The sequence below is a fragment of the Pogona vitticeps genome, chromosome 1 (genome assembly GCF_051106095.1).
Source record: "Pogona vitticeps strain Pit_001003342236 chromosome 1, PviZW2.1, whole genome shotgun sequence".
NCBI classification, from domain to species: domain Eukaryota; kingdom Metazoa; phylum Chordata; class Lepidosauria; order Squamata; family Agamidae; genus Pogona; species Pogona vitticeps.
The window spans coordinates 221821123-221843811 of record NC_135783.1 but is presented as its reverse complement, the minus strand read 5'-3'; the positions used below and the strand labels follow the sequence as shown (position 1 = coordinate 221843811).

At 38.5% G+C, this 22689-nt stretch overlaps 1 protein-coding gene across 5 annotated transcripts in view; it reads right to left on the bottom strand.

The window, feature by feature from the left end:
- Window positions 1-22689, bottom strand: part of LRP1B (LDL receptor related protein 1B) — a 1166776-nt gene that overhangs the window by 655853 nt on the left and 488234 nt on the right. For all 5 annotated transcript variants that reach the window (XM_072983887.2, XM_078376975.1, XM_078376977.1 and 2 more), the window contains exon 3: window positions 12477-12614. In XM_072983887.2, the coding sequence (XP_072839988.2) occupies window positions 12477-12614 (138 nt within the window). The remainder of the gene's footprint in view (window positions 1-12476; window positions 12615-22689) is intronic.

The following is a 22689-nucleotide window of genomic DNA, read 5'->3' as shown; positions in this document are numbered from 1 at the left end:
TCCTAGGACTTCAGCAGTTATTCAGAATTCGGAGCTAAGAAAAGAAAATTTAAATTGGCTAAATTTGAACAATGGTTGGAAGTGGAGAAAAAATAAACTACAGGATAGGCAATTGACAAAGTTTGAACATATCATAAAAATATGGTGAATGAGGTAAAGAGAAAAAAGAGGAAGGGGAGAATTGGTAATATTTATAGAATACTGACAGAAGAGGTAGATCAGTTAAGAGGGATAAAAATAATAAGGGAGGCAGATTTAGGAAAAATAGATAAAGAAGAATGGGAAAATGTATGAAACAGAAGAGTTTAAAAAAGCATGTCAGAATGAAAGAGAATGGTTACAAAACAAAGTGGAGATGGTATTTAACACTGATAAAATTAAACAAAATATAAACAAAACAAAATGCCAACTGTTGAATTTTATTTTTGAAGAACTTTGGCTATTTAATTTTGTTGTTGTTCATGCCAATGTTCCAGACAGTGTAGGCGGCAAACATAACACACAAGGAAGTGATCAGGTAACAGTGAAGCTACTAACCAAACATCCCTTCCCCCTTCAGTGTTGCTAATAATCCCACTACTTTGCTGTCTCCTATCTCATACACGTCGTCGTAAGAGAATCTTCAGTACAGATACTTAAAAGCTAAGATCAAAGTAGATGTTTCTTCTAAACAAACTGGCAGCCACAACTCATTTGCTTCACCACACCAGAACATCTCACACCAGTTCTCCAGAGTCATGACTTTCTTTTTTTCATGGGGAAAGTGGGATAGGCCAAGTCCCATTTACCCAGATGGGGCACTCTGGAGTATCCTTGCTTGTGAAAACATGTGGCAAAAGCGTGCCACAGATTCAATATCTCAGCATTTGGCTTTTCACAACTGAAGGAATGAAATGTCAAAGGACTGAAACAACTTAGTTCAATTTAAAGTGTATTACATGTAGGCATGAAGTGACATATTCCATTTCTCCACTGGATAATGTCACCTCTGTAGTATAATGCTACCTGACATTTCCTGAAATTAAAAATTTGCAGCCTCTGTCCTTTTAAGGAATGCTGGCGTGTGAGAAGAAGCCATTACTATTTAAATACATATTTAAGGAAATACTGAGAGGGAGAGATTGACTTAAGTATAGACAAAAAGTTTAATTTAAAATTTTGATAGTTTTCCTTGCAGATATTCATATTCAAATCTGGCTGAACAAATTAATTGAACAAAATGATCCCAAATAGATACAGATCACTTTATTCTAGTGCATGGGATCAAATTACTTATTTACTTATTTAATTACTTATTTACTTATATAAAATTAAGAAGGAACCAAGCGGCTTACATTTATTTATTTAACTTATATGCCGCCCACACTACCCAAAGGTCTCTGGGCGGCTTACAGCATTTAAAATACAATAAAGATATGTACAATTAAAATACAATTAAAATATATATAAAATTGCCATCAGACCCACAGCTAATATTATTTCAGTTAAAAGCCTTCTGGAACAGGAAGGTTTCGACCTGGCGCCGAAATGTCATCAGCGTCGGCGCCAGACGAATCTCAGTCAGGAGGGCATTCCATAGTCTGGGGGCAGCTGCTGAAAAGGCCCTTTGTTTACAAGCCATCCCTCTTACCTCCTTGAGGGATGGCTCTTTCAAAAGGGCCCCCTGGCTAGATCTTAACTTCCGGGTAGGTTCATATTGAAGGAGGCAGTCCCTCAGGTATCCTGGGCCCAAGCTGTTTAATGATGTAAATATTGCATTTTACATCATTAAACTGCAATATTTATAACTACAAACAATAAGTATACAAATATTAAAATAGATCAAATAAATATCGTACTAAAAGATGGGATACAGAAGCAACACTAAAATATATTCAAAGCAGTTAAGGCAGAAGAATCCATTTAAGAAGCCCACTCAGGCAGCCAGTCATTAAGACAAGAGAAAAGAGAAGGGCAGCAAAGATGGTCCAAGCCTGGCCTCCTGTGGGAGGGAGGTCCAAAGTCTGAAAGCAGCAACAAATACGTTCCTTTCCTGTGTCCTCACTAAATGCATCCATGAAGGTAATGGGACTGAGAGGTGGGTCTCTCCTTGGTATAGACTGAGATAGTTGGGTATATATATGTATATATGTATGCATATGTATGTATGTATGTATGTATGTATGTATGTATGTATGTATGTATGTATGTATGTATGTATGTATGTATGTATGTATGTATGTATGTATGTATGTATGTATGTATGTATGTATAATGTTCTGATTGTTAGCCACCTAGAGTGGTCCTGAGCTGACTAGATAGGCGGGATATAAATAAAATAAATAAAAATAAAAAAATAATAAATATAGAGTGTTTAGAAGGATTTATAGTCATAGTAATGACACAGGGGTGCCCAGTGTGGTGTTGTGGATAGAATGACAGTCTAGACACAGGGTTCAGCCATGGAAGCTAATGGGGATGTTGAACTGATAAAATCACTTTTTAAAATATTTAACTTTGAAAGCCATAATAGGGCTTTCATGTCATAACAACACATAATATGTGTTCTCAGCACATAACATAACAACACAATGACTTAGGCAAGAGTTTCCAGGGTTTGAAACTACAAAGCATTTAGTATTATGTCCAACAGAATGCGTTAAATGCTTCAGCTATGTAAACCTGATTGTAGTTGTGACTAAAGGGTTAAATCAGACTGAATGACCAAACAAGAAATTTGGTAGAATTTAGCAACACCATGCCCACTATCCTATTTCACTGATAAAATCCATCAAATCAAAGGGAAATTTAAGCCTAGAATTCTTAGGCTGAAAGATCAACAGGGGAGTATACTATCAGATCCGGGTAGAATAAAGAGAAGAGTGAAACAGTGCACTGAAGAGGTGCAAAGATTCCTTTGAAGAAAAACATGAAATTTTAGGAAATGAGGTAAATGTTGTCTATGGGAAGGAGTGCCCTGAAAAGACCACTGACATATGAACTCAGGACCCAAGGCTTGAGGGGTTTTTTTACCTACATTTCTTGTGGGATGTGAGAGAATACAGCTTCATGTTGTCATCCTTGCATGAGACCTTTTGTTGTTCCCTTGTCTCCAGTCTCTTTAAGCTAGTCCCCCACTGGTTCCCAATACCTGCTCAGGGATGTCTTCTGAACTTTAGATTCATGAGCTCCCAAACCATGTCCAAAGGCTTCCTGGGGCAAAAGGAAGTTCTAGGGGTTGGGGATAGGAAGCTTTTAATTAGTGTGAATTAAATGCTTCTGGCTCCAAATCCAGGTTATGCTGATGCAAAATTATGCAACAGGATTTTGTCTATTATATTATTGTTATCCTCTCATATTACAGAGAGCCAAGCAAGATAAGACCAGAAATCCATCGTTCCCATAGGTTTTTCTTCTGAAACTTTCTAAAAATCTGTCCTATGGACGAAAACTTTCACAAGATGAATGAAGAGAATACAGATTCATTTAAAATAAGATGACTAGGGCAGAATCTGTGTTGCTGTTAATTTAGAATTCTTTTATTTCTTCGAGCAATATAGTTCTTTTCCACTGGAAAACAGTCCTCTGGGACTATATTTATCAGCTTACTCTCTTTATTTCTTCTGAAACAAAGATTGAAGTAAATTCAACCTTACTGATAGATAACAAGGAAGGCTTGTCAGTTTTGTGTTTTTGTTTTGTTTTTTTGCCGTTTTCGAAAGTTGTGATGAATACCATTTTAAAAGCTTTGGACAGTGACAGTTACAATTGTCTTAGCCACACTTTCTCAACTTTCTTTGAAACCTCTGAACCTTTTGAGGCTTCCTTTTCTCTTCATTAACACTTGAAAGAACACTGACTGACCAAACATCTGACAAGCTCCCTCAGGACAAAGTAAGTTTCTCCCTCATGAGCTGCTTGACAGGCCCTTTAAAGTCATTAGTCTGGGGGTTTTGTTTTTCAAAACTTTCTTCAAAGTCTACGTATGCCTTCCTTATACTTTAGTGCTTATAGCATTTTTATCTCCTCCCAAAGTTTGTTTTAGAGTGCAGCAGCCAATACCAAACCATCACAGTTAAGATCAAATATTCAATGAGTACACTTTATGCTTTTTCAGTTGTTTACCAGAGGTAAGAAAAGAAATATCTCCATACTGACATGTGGAAATATTTTGCACCTCTCAAGGCTACCAGAAGAACAGAAAACATTTCGCACCAGATGTACAGGTGTGGGGCACCTTACGTGGTGTTTCAAATTTTTAGAAAAACACAATTGGAAAAACAAGCATGAGTAAAAATGTATTTATATGCATTATGCACATTTGAAAAATGAGTAAAAGAATGCATATGTTTCAAAAAAATGTCCATAGAAATATTAATTAATTTCTGTGAGAGGGGCACTATAACAGACCTCTGGGTAGTTTGGGCGGCATATAAATTGAATAAATAAATAAATAAAATAAATAAATAAATAAACAACCCAATAAAAACAAAAATCAGAAAGAATCAAAAAGAATGAAACTGACAAATTTCCACATCTGTAGCCGGAAGTATAACTTTAAAAATTATAATAATAAAGGTCTTTGATGGAATCCAAAGGACCACATAACTAATACTTTCTCTAAAAGAAAACATGCAGGTCTCCTCAGGCTGCATGTTTTTTTTTAAATAACAATTATATCTACACAAATAAATAAAACAATTGAAAACTCCTTACCAAAACTGACACCTCTACCAAATGGATGGCCCATGGGCTCAAAGGGCATATTGGAGGGCAAGGTCATGTTCAAGAGAATAGTAATGGCTAGGTGGGTAGTGTGGCAATGGGGGGTGATTAATAGTAGACTTTAGGCAGCACACTTGGGAGAAAGAGGGGCCAAACGGGTCAGCACCTCAGATCTTGCAATACAGGGCCTGGCATGGGGGGGTGTCATTCTTTGAGACTGACTCAATCAGACCCACATAAAGTCTACATTACTACATTTTCATAAATACCGTACCATGTATTTTCATAAATACATAGAGCAGTTCTATAAGAACAGTGTGTACTGTTTTCTCCCTATAATTTAATTTATTTGTATAAAACTTTCCTCATAACTTCTACACGTTACTCCCTCTTCTTTTGCTTTGTCTTAAACGTGTGTATGTGATTACCTCGCATAGATCCTCAGTTTCTAAAACTTCATTAAGAGTATTTATTTATTCCTTCAATAACATTTTTATTTTATTTTATTACTATACCGCCCATCTGGCAACCCAGGCCACTCTGGGTGGTTTACATAATACTGTACCATTAAAAAAAGTATAAAGACAAACAATACAAAAGCAGAAAATAAAATAAAATAATCAATATAACATCAACCCATGAAAATATTGACACATGAAAAAGAGTCTAAAGCAGCTTGAGGAAGAGAGACCTACAGAAAGGCCAATACCAACTAAAACCTGGTCCTTCTCAGCAGTGGTGCCCACCCTTCACACCTTTAAAAAGCTGCTGAAAAAAAGCCTTTTAGGGAAGCTTTGGGGGCGATTGTCCCCAATTAAGAGGAAGAAGGAGAGGCACATAGTATGTTGAGTAGCCTTTATTTTGCTGCTTGTCTTGTTTAATTATTTGCAAGGATAGTTTTAGTCTTTCTCTAGTTGATTTTACCACTTACTTTTTGTAAAATTTTTGTTGTATACCACCCAAGTAGTGATTTTGCTAAATGGGTGGTATACAAGTTGAATGCATGAATTAATGAATAGCTTATCCTACTCTCTTCTACATAACCTGAAAAACTACTACACCATTTTTAAAAATGCCAAAATTGTATCTCTGAAGCAATATTTTTCTGATTTGTTCTCACGTATGTAGAATCTGAGGTAAGTAAGCATCAAAAGTCAGTTCTGAAGGACAATGAAGTTCATAATGGAAGAAAATCAAACATAATAAACCCATTTTTATTCTCTACAACCATGAAGAATACAATTTATACAATCTGCTCACCAAGAAAAAAAAAGTGCATCCATTGCAAATAATAAAGATAGAGTGCCATTGTAACAGAAACTATTTCATTCATTATTTGTACCCATTCCATTTCATGCAGTAGATTCAAGCATAATTTAACTTTATTCAGAAAGTACACTATCTTTTATAAATGTGTTTAGAAGGTAATGTAATGGGTTTTGGAGTTGTTGTTTTTTTTTAAAAAAAATCTTTGTTAAATAAAACATTAAATGGTCAAATTTTGCTTGTTTCAGGGAAATCATTAAAGATATTTGACTACTCTCTTCAGACACACATCTGGAATTATGAGCAAGTGTCCATAATAAACATGAGTTAAGAGAACACTTTTCTCTAGATGTACAGCAAGGTTTCTGCCAGTCTGCTAGAGAAACATATTTCACTTAAGTATATGGACACTTCCTTTATTTATTTTGGACAGGATATTCCTCTCCCTCCTCCTGCTTTTTGGCACCCTACAACCAACTCTTTATTTAATGGGATGTTATTCACTTATTTCAAAAACATCTAAGCGACCTCTCAAATATATTTGATCTAAGGTAGCTTGCAAATGCAATAAAACCATTTAAAACAGCAACATCAATATTTAAAATGATAGAACAAGAAAGCAATATATACAATTTTATACAATCCATTCCCTAAGTTTGAAAAATGTCATAGGCATCCATTTAGAAAACAAGAAGCAATCAACCTATACACTTTGACTAAAAGTAAACTGAAATAAATAGACAGAAACAAGAGATATTTGGGTTAAAACAGAGTGAGGAAAGCCATATATAGGAAATATAATCTAGTGGGTAAAGCATTGGACTAGGAAGCAGAAGACCTGGGTTCAAATCCTCACTTGTCCCTGAAAATTCATTGGGGAAGGGTAGTAATGGTAAAACATTCCTTAAAAACCTCACATAACCTGAAAACCCAGTTACGGTTGCCATAAGTCTCAAGTGACTTGACAGCATGTAACAACAACATAGGACCTGCCCATGTAGGATGCAGATGCATAACAATGCTTTACCTACTACACCAGATTGCATATATACGGTGTCCCTCACTCTGTTTCTCTCCATGAGAGGCTGAACCTTCCCAATGGTATCTATATATATTTCCAGAACACTATAATCAGGAGCCTACTTTGCTAAGGATAGTGCTCTGGAAATATATAACTACCAGTTCTGCTTCTCATGCTTGCTAATTTGATTACTCCCATTAGAACATCTAACTCTGAAATTTACTCAAAAGCCCATAAGCATTCAGTGAAATACGGGGGGGGGGGGAACTATAGCACACACCAATATCCATGCTGCTGTATTTTGCTGTAGATAATGCTTTTCAACTGTCTTCAAATGTAATGTCCAAGTGAGGTGAATTATAGCATTACAATAGATGGAGAACAATTGTGGCAGTGAAGGACATTTGTTATGTTTGGCATATGGCACTGGTAGCCAAGCTTTTTTTTTTTTTTGGTAGCCATACCACAAACCACAAAGAAATGTTGCATAAGGACAGAACTGCTGGGAGAGCTCAGTGGTTTAGGTATCTGACTGCAGAGCCAGAGGTTCTGAGTTCGATTCCCCACTGTGCTTTCTTCATAAAGGCTAAATTCAATGATCCATAAGATCCCTTCCAGTTCTGCAGTTCTAAGATGATGATGATGATATGTCAGCAGAAATCATGATTAAGTTATTCTATGCTGTGATATTCCTGATTACTATATATGGATGTGAAAGACAGACAGTGAAGACAGCCAACCTGGGGTGGTGTTATTTATTCATTTATATCCCACCCTTCCCCCTTAGTGGGAAACCCCAAGACTGCATACAAAAATATCTAAAATCCACAATTAATTAAAAACATTATCAATTAAAATATGATGTCGGAGGAGAGCTTTAAGGAGGCTATGGATTGTCACAAAGACAAATAAGTGGATGGTAGATGAAATCAAGCTTGAACTTTCCTTAGAAGCAAAAATTACTCAACTGAGGATATTATGCTTAGGGTACATGATGTGAAAATAACACTCAATGGAAAAGACAATAGTGCTGGGAAAAGTTGAAGGTAACAGAAACAGAAGAAGACCAAATAAGAGGTGGAATGATTCAACAGAGGCAAGCCATGGTTTTGAGTTTCCAAGAAAAGAACATGATGATAGGACTTTTCAGTGGGCACGAGTTAATAGAGTGTCAATCCCTCAGAAGTAACATCATGTCACATGTGCAACCTCCCTGCCTCTGGACAGTAATCTGGAAGAAACCCAACAGTGCTATACAGATTTTGAACACAGTACAGTAAACCTAGCTATGACATTACTAGACCCATTAATTTTCCCATGCCTGTCATTCCACAAAATTTGTTTTTGGCCATGTTTAATGTAATTAGACTGTATCTCACATAAGGGTTTAAACAACCTTAATAAAGTTACTCTACAAATTTGTTTTTATTTTTAAAGCACTGGCTACAAATGATAATCTAAGAACACATGCACAGTGGTGCCTCGCTTTACGATTGCCCTGCATTACGACAAATCCGCATTACGACAATCTTTTTATGATTGCAATTGCGATCGCAAAACCATGGTCTAAATGGGGGAATTTCGCTTTGCAATGATCAGTTTCCTGCTTCAGGAACCGAATCTTCGCAAAACAATGTTTTATAACAGCTGATCGGCGGTTTCAAAATGGCCACCGGGTAAATAAAATGGCTCCCCGCTGTGTTTAGGGACAGATTCCTTGCTATACAGGCAGCGAAAATGGCCACCATATGGACGGTGAGTTTTAAGCCCATTGGAATGCATTGAAAGGTTTTTTATTTTCACTTTTCGAAGTTTTCGCTTAACGGCAAAGCATGAAGTTTTCTCATAAATTAAGAAGAGAGAGAGATTGTGTTGAAAAAATTGGGAACTATTTCTCTAGTGTTGTGGTGACAGGTTAAGAGTTAATAGATTTCTCTTCAGTCTTAAGTCCTGAGAGTGGGAGTTGTGAATCTCTCAGCTTCTTGTTCTTGGAGACACACACACACACACACACACACACACACACACACACACACACACACACACACACACACACACACACACACAGATGAAAACAAAAATTAATAATTTTCTCAGCAAGGTTTCCACCTACCCCTCAGAGATTCTATGGCCAATTTTTCCAGAAGAAGTAACCATCTGTGCACAATTATTACAAGTTCTGTGCAGAATGGCATCTTCTTTGTCTGATGTTCATCCAAGAGACAAGTTACATCAGGCCTCATCTTGATCAGTCATCTTCCAGAAGAGGAAGATGATATTTTGTAGCTCAGGCGGAGGCAGTAAATAGGAGAAACTCAGTGGTCCAGCAGACAAAACCCTAAAGGAAGCCCTTGGGGGAGAAGAGCTGAAGCCAATTTTGCCCAGTGAGGCATTGGACAGAGAAGAAAACCTGCCAGATGTGAGGCCTATTTGCTGAAGAGAAAAGCAGCAGCTAAGCACAAAACAACAGCAGCATCTCATGGTCTCTTGAGAACTGACAGAGGGGAAGTTTTGGTGGGGAGGCTCTGCATAGGGAAACTCAGAAAATGAACAAGAACAAGACATTTGGCAAGGACTCATCACATCCCTAGAGTTTGCAATGAGGATATAACAACCATAGGTGGTTTTAATGGGTGAAAAAAAATAGGTAACATACAGGGTGGAAGCAGATCATAAATTCTTTGGTGCAGTAATCAAGCAAGAAGAACAGAGAAATTAGTTTAATACTGGAAGGGGAACTGTTTCACAAGCATGTCAAATTGGATTACAAAACTTTTCATGTTATTGGCCATCACAAAGGGATCTCACTTATCACAGATCTTTCCAAGCTGATCTACCCCGGTAGAGAGGCAACTGAAATCATAATTAGGCTGATACACAGCATCTTAAATATAAATTTGAAAATGAATGTGAGATATTGGAGTACATTCCGTATTGCAGGGTGATCTTACAAAAAAAAATTTGATATACAAGGCAAAGGCTATTCCGATAAGGTGTACTTTGTTGTGTAATATTTTATATTTAATCCGTTGATTCCCTAGAGACACTATCATATTATTTATCTGTCTGACTTTTAAGTTTTTAAATTGACAAACAAAAGCCATTATCTGTAGCTTGAATGAGCTTTTGAATTAGCTTTCAGCTTTCTGTACCGCTTAATAAATTCACTATTGTGACTATCAGTTGTTGATTTACTGATCAGCTATGTTTTCAGTTAAATAGTCACTTGAATGTGAATTTTGTTTGCATGTCATTTGTTTGCTGGCACACAAATGACATGCTAGGTTCCCATGTCCTAATCTTACTTTCTATCATTAAAATGTAACTAGCACTCGTATATGTCACAGAGTGATTTCAAGAAGAAGCCAGGAGCAGTATACAAACAGCACATATTCTCACCTGCTACAAACTATTGAGTTCTGGGATACAGCTTCTCAGAAATCTACAACTTGTCCAGAACTACAGTGTAATTCAAGGTGAAGCGACATGGAAGCAAACATTCCTTAAGTACACATTTGTCCTGCTCATGCATGTTAGCTTTGATTATTTGGCAAGTGGACGTTGGGAGATAAACAGGGACATGCTTCACTTTGTTCAGTTGTGAACTGGGTGGGTGGAATCCTTTTGTCTTCCTCTATCTTGCATTTAATAGTTATTTGTTCATGCAAGAGTCAACCTGCTTTCCTGCACTGTCAACACAGGTGTACTTGAAGAGTGTATTCTAAGTGGAAAGGCTCCACAAACAGCTTTTTTTTTTGGAAAAGACATAAAATGCAGTAGCACTATTTTTGTCTTGAAAACAACTGGCAATCATAAAAAAGATTTTCAAGATTTTCTTTTAAGAAAGAAGACTGACAGTTTGACTGAAAAGCTGTGGTCCATAGGTAAATTTGCACAGCCAGTTTTCATAATTTAAAAATTGCTTTATTGCATTATGCAAATACTGATCAACAGTAAATGATAAGCTTGTTGTTTTCTTTGTGTTGTACACCATTTTGAGTGTCATTCTTCTGCCAGATTCACACACAATGGCTAAAATTCAGTAGCAATTTGAATTTAGAGTAGCACCATTGAAGTACTAGAAATTTAGTGAGTAAACACCTATGTAAGTTCCAATACTCAATGGGCCAACTCTAATTACAACTTTCTACAAATATTGGTTTATGAATATTTATATATAAATAATGCATTTATATTTAAATAATGAATATTAGTACAGAGATTGCCTTTTAAGTTAGCAAACACATACATCACAAGGTGAATAGTCATGCTCATTAATTCATTTAAAAGTATTAACAAACGTGAATGGAAAATATTACAAAATAAAAGAACTACTTTTTATAACAAAATTACAGGTTCATATCATAATTTTCCTTTGGCAGTTGTCAGAATACTAATCTTTACCATGAATAGTTCATGTTTATTTACTGTCATTCATAATACATTAGTTCTTAGAGATGCAAAATGAATCAATCAACTGAATCTTATCCTGTTCTTATTTTACGCTATACTTTGACCATTAAAAAAAAAACCCAGCTTAGGACAAGACATGCATCAAGTCTGACAAATACCAAGTTAGAACATATGAAAATACCACGATAAATCATTTTTTTCATATTGTATCAACCAAATTCTTAACCATGAAACGCAACCTGAGAAATTACAATGCATTGGTTATCATAAGCAGTGTTCAACATTTGCTCAAAATATACTAGAATGCAGAGGTGGTGAATGCCTTTATACAGATTGTGTTCAGCATCTATGTCAGCAATGGACTGGAGGAAGGGCCTTTTTAATAATGTAATCAGTTTATGTAACACTGACAATATCTTAAAAATTGATTAGGATTGGATTGGAGAAAGATCAAAGTTGAAAGGAAGGCACCAAAGGAGGAATTTGCAGGGGTCCTAAAGGCTCACATGTTGAGAAAGTGAGAGCGAACACAGAAGGGGAGGAGCAGAAATCAGCAAGATAGTGTTCATAAAATAGTGGAAATTAATAGAGTGGGAAAAGAAGACAGACGTGGAATAGATGGAAAAAGAAGTAGGGGCCACCAGAGGTATGTAGTGCAGAGGTAACTGTAGGAGAATTCTGGCTTAACTGGAAAATGCTATGCAGGGATTTTACTACAACAAATTGAACAGAGAAGACATGACAGCATCAATGAAAGACTTTTGGCTTGGTGCGCATTCAAACTTGAAAATTGTTTTGTTTAAATTCTTATAGGCATGGTTCTCTCTAAAGTGCTTATCTGCATATATGTATGCTTCTCTGCCCCCCCCCCCGGTGCAGGGATCCTCCTCCTCCAATCACCCACAGTGATCATTTTCAGCCCCCTTGGTTCCGGTTCTGATGGAAACCTGCACAGCGGGGGAGTCATGTAGGGAGCAAAGGCATGCACATGGGGCAGAGCCCCACCCAGCAGGGCTGAAAATTAGAGGGAATGTTGGTTATAGGCATCCCCTAATCTTTAAAATTCACTTACCCCTACAATGTACGCCTTCATCATATCCATCAGGACAGTCATACACGCCATTGCAGAGTTTAGACAGGTGAATACATCTGTTTGTGCCAATGCATTTAACATGATTCAGAGGACATTTGAATTCAATTTTTTCAGGACCTAAAAAAGAAGCAGGTATGAACAGATTAATATGCAGTTTGATTCTGTTCAAATAAATAAAGATTATGAAGGCAAAGAAAGCACTGTACTGTCATGTATTTGCATAATATTTCCACTTTAATGCTAGCTGCAAGCTCTTTTATGCATTTGTCTACGATGCAGCTTTCCTGTGCATTACCAGCAGAATTATAGTCTCTTAATAAGGATTAACATAATTAAAAGAAAATCAGCTGCTTAAAGAGGATTATTTTATAAAATGAAGACTATGCAAGTTATCATTTCTATGGCAGAGTTACTTCCCTCTAAAGATTAGGCATGCAGAAATTTATATTTAGCAACATCAGGGACAGTATGCCAATTGTTTCAAATATTATTTAATTATTATTTTCAATATGATTACAACATTCAACTTCTAGGCTACTATTAGGAAACCTAAGGCAAATGCTTAATTTGCAAGGGAAGATGGAAAAGCAAACTAAACAAAAATATACGTATTACAGGTATTACTAAGGAAAACATAACACACACAAACACACACCAGATATACCTGATTGAAATTCTAGGCCCCTTTATATTTTGCTCATTGTTGTTTAATGCCTTGTCTTCTAAGCCATAATTGCCAGCTGCTCATCAAGGGCCCATTTATTTTGCAGGAAAAAAAGAAAATCCAGGACCTTATTTCCCCTCATCATCATTAACTTTCCTGTGAACCTTACAAAAGATTTCCCTTTCTATATGAAATGATCAAAATACATACAGTACCATTTACATTAAAAGTAAGTAAGTAAGTAAGTAAGTAAGTAAGTAAGTAAGTAAATAAATAAATAAATAAATAACCAACCAACCAACCAACCAACCAACCAACCAACCAACCAACCAACCAACCAACCAACCCACCAAACTACCTACTTGCACAGGTGAAAAGGTACAATGAATTTTCAAGTGAGCACCCAAACTTGAGCAACTTAACTATGAGCTCCACCATAGAACAGGCTATCCATATCAAGCAGCATGGGCTGTGAGTGGCAGCAAAAGCAGCGTGACCTCAGTTGTTCATTGTTATTTCTTTGGTAGTCTCTATCTGGTAGAAAAATAGAGATCTGTGTGCCACATGGCTTTTCCATGTTCTGCATCCTTCTAAATAAAGTACTCCCCTCAGATGAACTGGAGGATAATATCACACTTAACTCCTAGAGTGGCCAGGTTCTGTACATGGGAAGTGCCACCCTTGCATTGTATTGCATGAACCAAGCAAGCAAAGAAACAAAGAAACAAAAAGAAACAAACAAAAACACACACACATTTAAAAAGTCTTTAAGTGCTCCTGAACTTTACAAATGAATCCCACATCAAAACTCAGCAACAACTCAGAAGAACAAGGGAACCTGATCTGGCCATAGCAACTCAGTTTGGAGTTTAGAATTTGTTTCATGCCAACCTGTCTACCGCTGTTTCATTTGTGACTTTGCGGATACCTAATTTAACAGCTTGGCAGTTTGATTAACCAAGGCGGGAGACAATTATACTCCCAAAGACTGAACACTATCAAGCAAAAACAGGTAGATCTGTGTAATTTGGCTACATTCACTTTTAAAAAAAAACACAATCTAACTCATTGTTTAAGATTAAGTAGAGTACATAAAGACCAGATGGTGGCTCTGACCAAGAAGCCCATGTGCCCAGATAAGATGGGTGAAGCTTTGACACTGTGGGGTAATGATATGAGGGATTTAAAGTTTCTAACTTTCCAGTTTGTAATGGGCTAGACTGGATGACACCTACACCTGCATATTACCAGATGGGGCATTTTGTCTGCAGTATCCCTCTCCCATTACATCCTGAAACAATATGTAGCCAACAAGGACATGAAATCAGTCTTTCCCCTTTTTCACTGCCTCCCCACCCTTATTTTAACATCTTGCCTGATGAAGAGCATATACTTTTGAAAGCTTGTAGATTTTTGTCTGCCTCTGCATGATCCTTCTACCTTTTGTTTTGGTCTGTAAATGTATCACCTCGGTATGGAGGCAGATTTGTTTTGTGCCCACACAGCTATCATGGTTTTGCTACTAGGAGCTTCTGTGTTCCCAATCCCATTCCCACCCGCGACATCTGCAGCTCAGCCATGTTCTCCCATTTAATCAGAAACACAAGCCAATGACTCTTGATCAGCAGGTTGAACCCCTCTCCTTATTCTGCACCACAGTGGGAAGGATGAAGATTGTGTGAGCTTCCTGTGAGGAGTGATGCGATTTGCAATCCCAGTAACTCATGGGAAAATTGCTCTGCTGGCTGCCTGAGGACATCCTCTACGGCAGTGTTCCCCAACCTTGGGCCCCCAGATGTTCTTGGACTTCATCTCCCAGAAATCTTGACCAGCAGAGGTGGTGGTGAAGGCTTCTGGGAGTTGCAGTCCAAGAACATCTGGAGGCCCAAGGTTGGGGACCACTGCTCTGCTATATTTTCCTTCCCCTGGTATGAACATCAAATTTCTCCAGCTTCAAAAAAGGAGGAAGGAACTCTATGAGTGTCATTGGAAGCATTTGATTGGAATATTAATAAAAGCTAAATGCCTTTGGAAGGCAACACATGCATTCGTACCTTGAATGCTGAAATGGAAAGTTGGGATAGAATTTTTTGAAAGTTGGATGTAAATATTTTAAACAGTTAGTTTTAAAAATCAACTGCATATCCTCAGTATCATACTATATCAGTTAATTAGTCAGTCTTATTGTCACACACAGTACAGCACATATTTTGGTAAGTATAGACTTACTCACAGACTTCATTGGTTCCCCTTTTATCTTTCTCCATCTAGTCTCTTGCAGGTCTTCCTGAATTACCCTTCCCTTAAGTCTTCCTTTTCTTTCTTCCATCCAAAATACTATCTCCACTCTATGACTCAGAAACATTTTCTTTTAATTGTTTCAGTGGAATAGTTTGCAGTCTCATAATTCACACCCTCTTTTTTTAACTATCTGTGGCCCATAGGTTTCTTCTCCTCTCTGCCAACAGAGTACAGATCTCTCTCAGCTATGTCACACCCTTGGTAAATCTCAGGTTGAAAATGTTTCTCAGTGAACAAGTGTCTTGGTTCTCCTTTTCCACTCATCCATTTCTGGTTGTTTCTGTTATCCACGACACCTTCTTATTCCTCCTTTTTGAGGATCACATTAAACCTTAAGCAATTTAATTTTCCTTCCAACAACAGGATTTCTTCAAAGACCCATGCATTAACAATTAGACTTGCAAACAAACATGTTAACCTTCCAACAATCAATCACAAAACAAAGCATTATAAAGGCAAGATATATAGCTGAGGAAAGACCACTTGCTACTTTCTACTTGCAACATGTGGGGAACAGCTCTGCGGAAGAAATTATAAACATATTAGTTCCTCTCTGAGTTTATGCACATATTTTCTGTCTCCTAGTACTTCACACACTGAAGTAAAGTTTTGTCACATACTGTGTATAGTGAAAATGGGCTGGAAAACCTGTAGACAACCTCTTTGACCAGAGAGAAAGTGCTGGCCAATGCCTAAGGAAAGATTGGGTATTTTCAATTTCTCCTGAAGTTCCCAACTCTTCCTGTACTGAACAGGCCTAGCCTTAAGGAGGAAAAACAGAAATTATGCACCGTTCTTGTGGCTGCAACATTTTAAGTACAGAATAATTGGCTAATTCACACAACCTTAATGAATCACATTCATCTCAACAAAGTAGTGCATTGACAAATTCATCTCCTTTTAATCCGTTCTCTCCTTTTTGCTAACTATACATTTATTATGAACATAAAATAACTAGTTCAACAACTGATGCTGTATTCCTCAGGTTCCTACACTCTTCCTGTTCAACCAAGCATCCGAGATATGATTAATACAGAACCTAGCCTATTTTCACATGAAATGAAAAACCACATGTCCCTGTTAAAAAAACGAGCTTTCTCTACTGTACCACCTAGTGGTGTTGGAGCACATACAACAAGCATCACATCCCATCAGAAGGAGAGATAAGACCCCTAAGCTTTAAGAACATTCATACCTCAGACTGCAACTCAAATCATTTGGATGATGATTTTTATACTTTCAATATATCTGGGCAGGAGATCATTGGTATGCTTGTTGCAGAAAACATTTGACAAAAATCACCTCAAGCTTCCTACCCCACCCCTCAGTTCTGCTTTTCTCACTGCACCCCACAACACTCTCTCAGGCTGTGGTCACACCAGTCAAATGTTGCCTTCCTATCCCCTACTGAGTTCATATCATAAATTTGCTGTCACATGATGCACAGCCATTAGCGAATTGGTTACCTGGCAACTGTGTTAACTGCAGATCATTTCTCACTTGACCAGAAGCTTCCACTTTTTTCGTTGCAGGTCTTTTCTAAAAAATGTTGCCTTGCTGTGTGTGTGAATGATCTTATTGCAACCTTTTTTGAACTACAGTCACCATGCACGTCATTTTAAAATGTTTTTAATTTTAACATTTTTTTCTGTGGCGTTTGTATCAATGTGTCGGTTAACTTATTTCAAGCAGTCTTGACAAGAAGTTCTAGGTGCTTATTGAATTGGAAGGAAATTATTCAGTAGCCCAAAAGCATATTGCAATGCATATCCTGGAATAAATGCCACATGACTGCAAAGCATGACAGGAACGAGATTAAAAGTTGTGTAACCACAGGGGGACATTTGGCTGGCATGACTGAAGCCTCATTCTCTCTCTGACTCATAACAATATTCTTAAAACTGTCTCTTGGCTATACACTTCATTCATCCCTTAAGCTTGTTCTCTACTCTCTACTCTACACTCACACAGCTTCGCTTTGTTCCCTTTTGGCACAGAACGGAACTCTATGGGACAGGCAGAGCACTGCTACTTGGCTTCTTCTTTTAAAAATGTTCCTCAGCCTTCTCCCGTTTGCCTTTTGTTCTTCCTTTCTTCCTTCCTCCTCCCATGTTTGGTGGAGAACAGGACACGAGACATGCACCCTCCAAAGCAATCCGTTCCACATACTAAAGTAGTCTAAAATGATGATTGACTGAAAACAACCCAAGAGAAAATAAGCAACTTCCATTCTCTCTCCCTCTCCTTGCCTTAAGGACCAATGATGATCCTACAGGGAGAGGGGACTTGATAGAGGGTGTCTTTTGTAGAATCAATAGCTGAAGTGCAAAGAAGAGCCCACTTTTGCTTAAAAATCATCTGTAATTCCATCTGGCTGAAAGCACTTGTGTTTTTGCTCCTGCATGATACCACCTAGAGGTCTTCATGTTTGTATTGCTGGAATGTAATCTTTTATTATTCTCAGACAATGGAAGTAATAGTACTACAGCTTCGAGAACTAAAGACTCATGCAAGACAAACTGATTTTGATCTTTACAGTTACAAATAGCAGAGGATGAGGGAACATTCAAAAAACAGGATTCCAAACAACACTATGCAATTACTCTAGAAAAACCTTGAATTCTTAGACAGGTCTTCTCTGGGACAATTGGGTTATAGACCAGAATCTCAGCAAAATGGCAGGATGTACAAAGAGAGCAGGCTTCTTCATTTTTAATAGCTTTGAAGAAAAAGGAATTTCAGAAGAGGAATGTGTTATGCAAGTGGCACCCGCTGAAATGCTTTTTTAAGAAAAATTAATCATATACCATCAAGTCATTTCAGACTTATGACAACCCTTGCCAGGATTTTCTATGTGCTTCCTATGAACTTCCTATAAAGTATAGCAAGGCCTCCGTGCCCACAGGATCGACACACAGTTTCACTTATCTGCAGTCTGCTGCAGCCCTATATGCAAGTATGCCCCTTTGTGCCCTCTGTCCTGCCCCCTTGTACGTTGTATACAGTGGTGCCCCACATAGCGACGATAATCCGTGCAGCAAAAATCGCCGCAAAGCGATTTCGTTGCTGTGCGGTTTTAAAAAGCCCATAGGAATGCATTGAAACCCCTTCAATGTGTTCCTATGGGCTTAAAACTCACCTTAAAATGAAAATCCTCCATACGGCTGCCATTTTCGCTGCCTGGTAAGCGAGGAATCCGGGCAAAAGCACAGAGGGCAGCCATTTTTTTTCGGTGGCCATTTTGGACCCGCCGATCAGCTGTTGGAAAATCATCGCTATGCAATGATCGGTATGCGAAACAGGGTACTGATCATCGCAAAGTGATTTTTTCCTATCTAAACCATCGCAATGCGATCGCAAAAGCGATCACAAAAAAAGTCGCTATGCGGATTCGTCCTTAAACAGGGTGCCCGTTAAGCGAGGCACTATTGTTTAGGGTTCCCTCATATCCACAGTTTCAGGCATGCATGGTAGATTGTAGAATCGATTCCCTGCAGATGTGGGGGTCCTACTGTACTCAGAAGTGGTAATCCAGTCCCTTATTTTGGTGGTGCTCTGAGACCCTGCAGTTTGACTAATACTACATAGGCTAGCTCTATACAACTGTTAAAACCTGAAGAAGCTGTACTGGTGAAGAGAGGTAAAATTAGCTTCAACAAAGCAAAACAGCAAAGCAAAGTGTGCTGCTCATATATTACCCCATAACACTTAAAGCACTCTCTGAACTGTATATGAGTTTTAATTATGCAGCCTATACATTGCTGCCACCCCCAGTGAGTAGGCTAGTAATTTTACTGACCTCAGAAGGATGGAAGGCTGAGTCAACCTTGAGTCAGCTGCCAGAATCCACTGGGATTGAACACTGTGAGCAGAGTTTCGACTATACTACTACAGTTTAACCACTGTGCCACAAGGCTCTTTCACCAGGCAGAGGAGCTTTCCTTTATGAATTGCAATGGCAATCTCAAAAATTCTACAATAGCAATACAATTTACATAAGTTATATCAACACACAAGCTTGCATAAGATTTCCTTCCATTTTTCAAAGTCAATTGGTTGCTACATTTTCTTCTGTTAAAATAATGGGCTCTCAGAAAAAACAACAACACAGGGACATTCAGAAATCTCTAAAATATTATCTGACTGCAGATCAGTGAGGAGGATCACAGCGAGTACTTGAAAAAGCCTATTTTTTTGTGAACAGAAATGGTTGGAGGTGAAGATGAATTCACTCCCTGAAATATATATTAATCACGAAACTACAGTTTCAAGGGGAAATATTTATTGTCTTCATAAAAAACAAACAAGCAAAAGCTTAAGCGGGCTGCTTAACATACAAATGTGATTATTCTGACATTGAGCAGTCTGGGTGTATATGGTTAATATTCTTTCTCGGCACATTGCTCTCTCAAGGCTAGGTAATACTGTACATTTTCCCCCTTAGAAATTGAGTTGGAATGCCTTCAGGCATTGGACAAACTTTTCTCTTCCTCTTTGCCCTCCTGCTTTTGAGGCTCCAGAGCCAGAATGTCAGAGAGGCATTCTTCTCGAAAGAGTGTTGTTTACTGGCAGAAAACACTTTCTATATTTCAGATGTAGGAGATGCTGGAAAGGATATGCCATACTCTAAAGAGCACTGTGCTGTTCTAAAGATGATCCCTTTTTTTTAGATGAACCGTAGAATCATGTGTTTAGTCGTTTAGTCGTGTCCGACTCTTCGTGACCCCATGGACCAGAGCACGCCAGGCCCTCCTGTCTTCTACTGCCTCCCGGAGTTGTGTCAGGTTCATGTTGGTTGCTTCGCAGACACTGTCCAGCCATCTCATCCTCGGTCGTCCCCTTCTCCTCTTGCCATCACACCTTCCTAACATCAAGGTTTTTTCCAATGACTCTTTTCTTCTCATGAGATGGCCAAAGTACTGGAGCCTCAGCTTCAGGATCTGTCCTTCCAGTGAGCACTCAGGGTTGATTTCCTTTAGAACTGATAGGTTTGTTCTCCTTGCAGTCCAGGGGATTCTCAAGAGCCTCCTCCAGCACCACAATTCAAAGGCATCAATTCTTCGGCGGTCTGCTTTCTTTATGGTCCAGCTCTCACTTCCATACATCACGACAGGAAAAACCATAGCTTTGACTATTCGGACTTTTGTTGGCAAGGTGATGTCTCTGGTTTTCAAGATGCTGTCAAGATTTGTCATCGCTTTCCTCCCAAGAAGAAGGCGTCTTTTAATTTCAGGGCTGCTGTCTCCATCTGCAGTGATCATGGAGCCCAGGAAGATAAAATGTGACACTGCCTCCATATCTTCCCCTTCTATTTCCCAGGAGGTGATGGGACCAGTGGCCATGATCTTAGTTTTTTTGATGTTGAGTTTCAGACCGTTTTTTGCACTTTCCTCTTTCACTCTCATTACAAGGTTCTTTAATTCCTCCTCACTTTCTGCCATCAGAGTGGTATCATCTGCATATCGGAGGTTGTTGATATTTCTTCCGGCAATCTTAATTCCGGCTTCGGTTTCTTCCAGTCCAGCCTTCCGCATGATGTATTCTGCATATAAGTTAAATAAACTGGGGGACAATATACAGCCTTGCTGTACTCCTTTCCCAATTTTGAACCACTCAGTTGTTCCATGATCAGTTCTAACTGTTGCTTCCTGTCCCACATATAGGTTTCTCAGGAGATGGATAAGGTGGTCAGGCACTACCATTTCTTTAAGAACTTGCCATAGTTTGCTGTGGTCCACACAGTCAAAGGCTTTCGCATAGTCAATGAAGCAGAAGTAGATATTTTTCTGGAACTCTCTGGCTTTCTCCATAATCCAGCGCAAGTTAGCAATTTGGTCTCGAGTTCCTCTGCCTCTTCGGAATCCAGCTTGTACTTCTGGGAGTTCTCGGTCCACATACTGCTGAAGCCTACCTTGCAGGATTTTGAGCATAACCTTGCTAGCGTGTGAAATGAGTGCAATTGTACGGTAGTTGGAGCATTCTTTGGCACTGCCTTTCTTTGGGATTGGGATGTAGACTGATCTTTTCCAATCCTCTGGCCACTGTTGAGTTTTCCAAACTTGCTGGCATATTGAATGTAGCACGTTAACAGCATCATCTTTCAAGATTTTAAATAGTTCAACTGGAATGCCATCACCTCCACTGGCCTTGTTGTTAGCCAGGCTTTCTAAGGCCCACTTGACTTCGCTCTCCAGGATGTCTGGCTCAAGGTCAGCAACTACATTGTCTGGGTTGTACGGGATATCCAAATCTTTCTGATATAATTCCTCTGTGTATTCTTGCCACCTCTTATTGACGTCTTCTGCTTCTGTTAGGTCCCTCCCATTTTTGTCTTTTATCATGTTCATCTTTGCGCAAAATGTTCCTCTAATATCTCCAATTTTCCTGAACAGATCTCTGGTCTTTCCTTTTCTGTTATCTTCCTCTATTTCTTTGCATTGTTCATTTAAGAAGGCCCTCTTGTCTCTCCTTGCTATTCTTTGGAAGTCTGCATTCAATTTTCTGTAACTTTCTCTATCTCCCTTGCATTTTGCTTCCCTTCTCCTCTCTGCTATTTCTAAGGCCTCGTTGGACAGCCACTTTGCTTTCTTGCATTTCCTTTTCTTTGGGATGGTTTTCGTTGCTGCCTCCTGGACAATGTTACGAGCCTCTATCCAAAGTTCTTCAGGCACTCTGTCCACCAAATCTAGTTCCTTAAATCTGTTCTTTACTTCCACTGTGTATTCATAAGGGATTTGGTTTAGATTATACCTGAGTGGCCCGGTGGTTTTTCCTACTCTCTTCAGTCTAAGCTTGAATTTTGCTATGAGAAGCTGATGATCAGAACCGCAGTCAGCTCCAGGTCTTGTTTTTGCTGACTGTATAGAGCTTCTCCATCTTTGGCTGCAGAGAATATAATCAATCTGATTTCGATATTGCTCATCTGGTGATTTCCATGTATAGAGTCGCCTCTTGTGTTGTTGGAAAAGAGTGTTTGTGATGACCAGCTTATTCTCTTGACAAAACTCTATTAGCCTTTGTCCTGCTTCGTTCTGAACTCCAAGGCCAAACTTCCCTGTTGTTCCTTTTATCTCTTGGCTCCCTACTTTAGCATTCCAGTCCCCTAGAATGAGAAGAACATCTTTCTTTGGTGTCAGTTCTAGAAGGTGTTGTAAATCTTCATAGAATTGTTCAATTTCAGTCTCCTCAGCAATGCTGGTTGGTGCATAAACTTGGATTATTGTGATG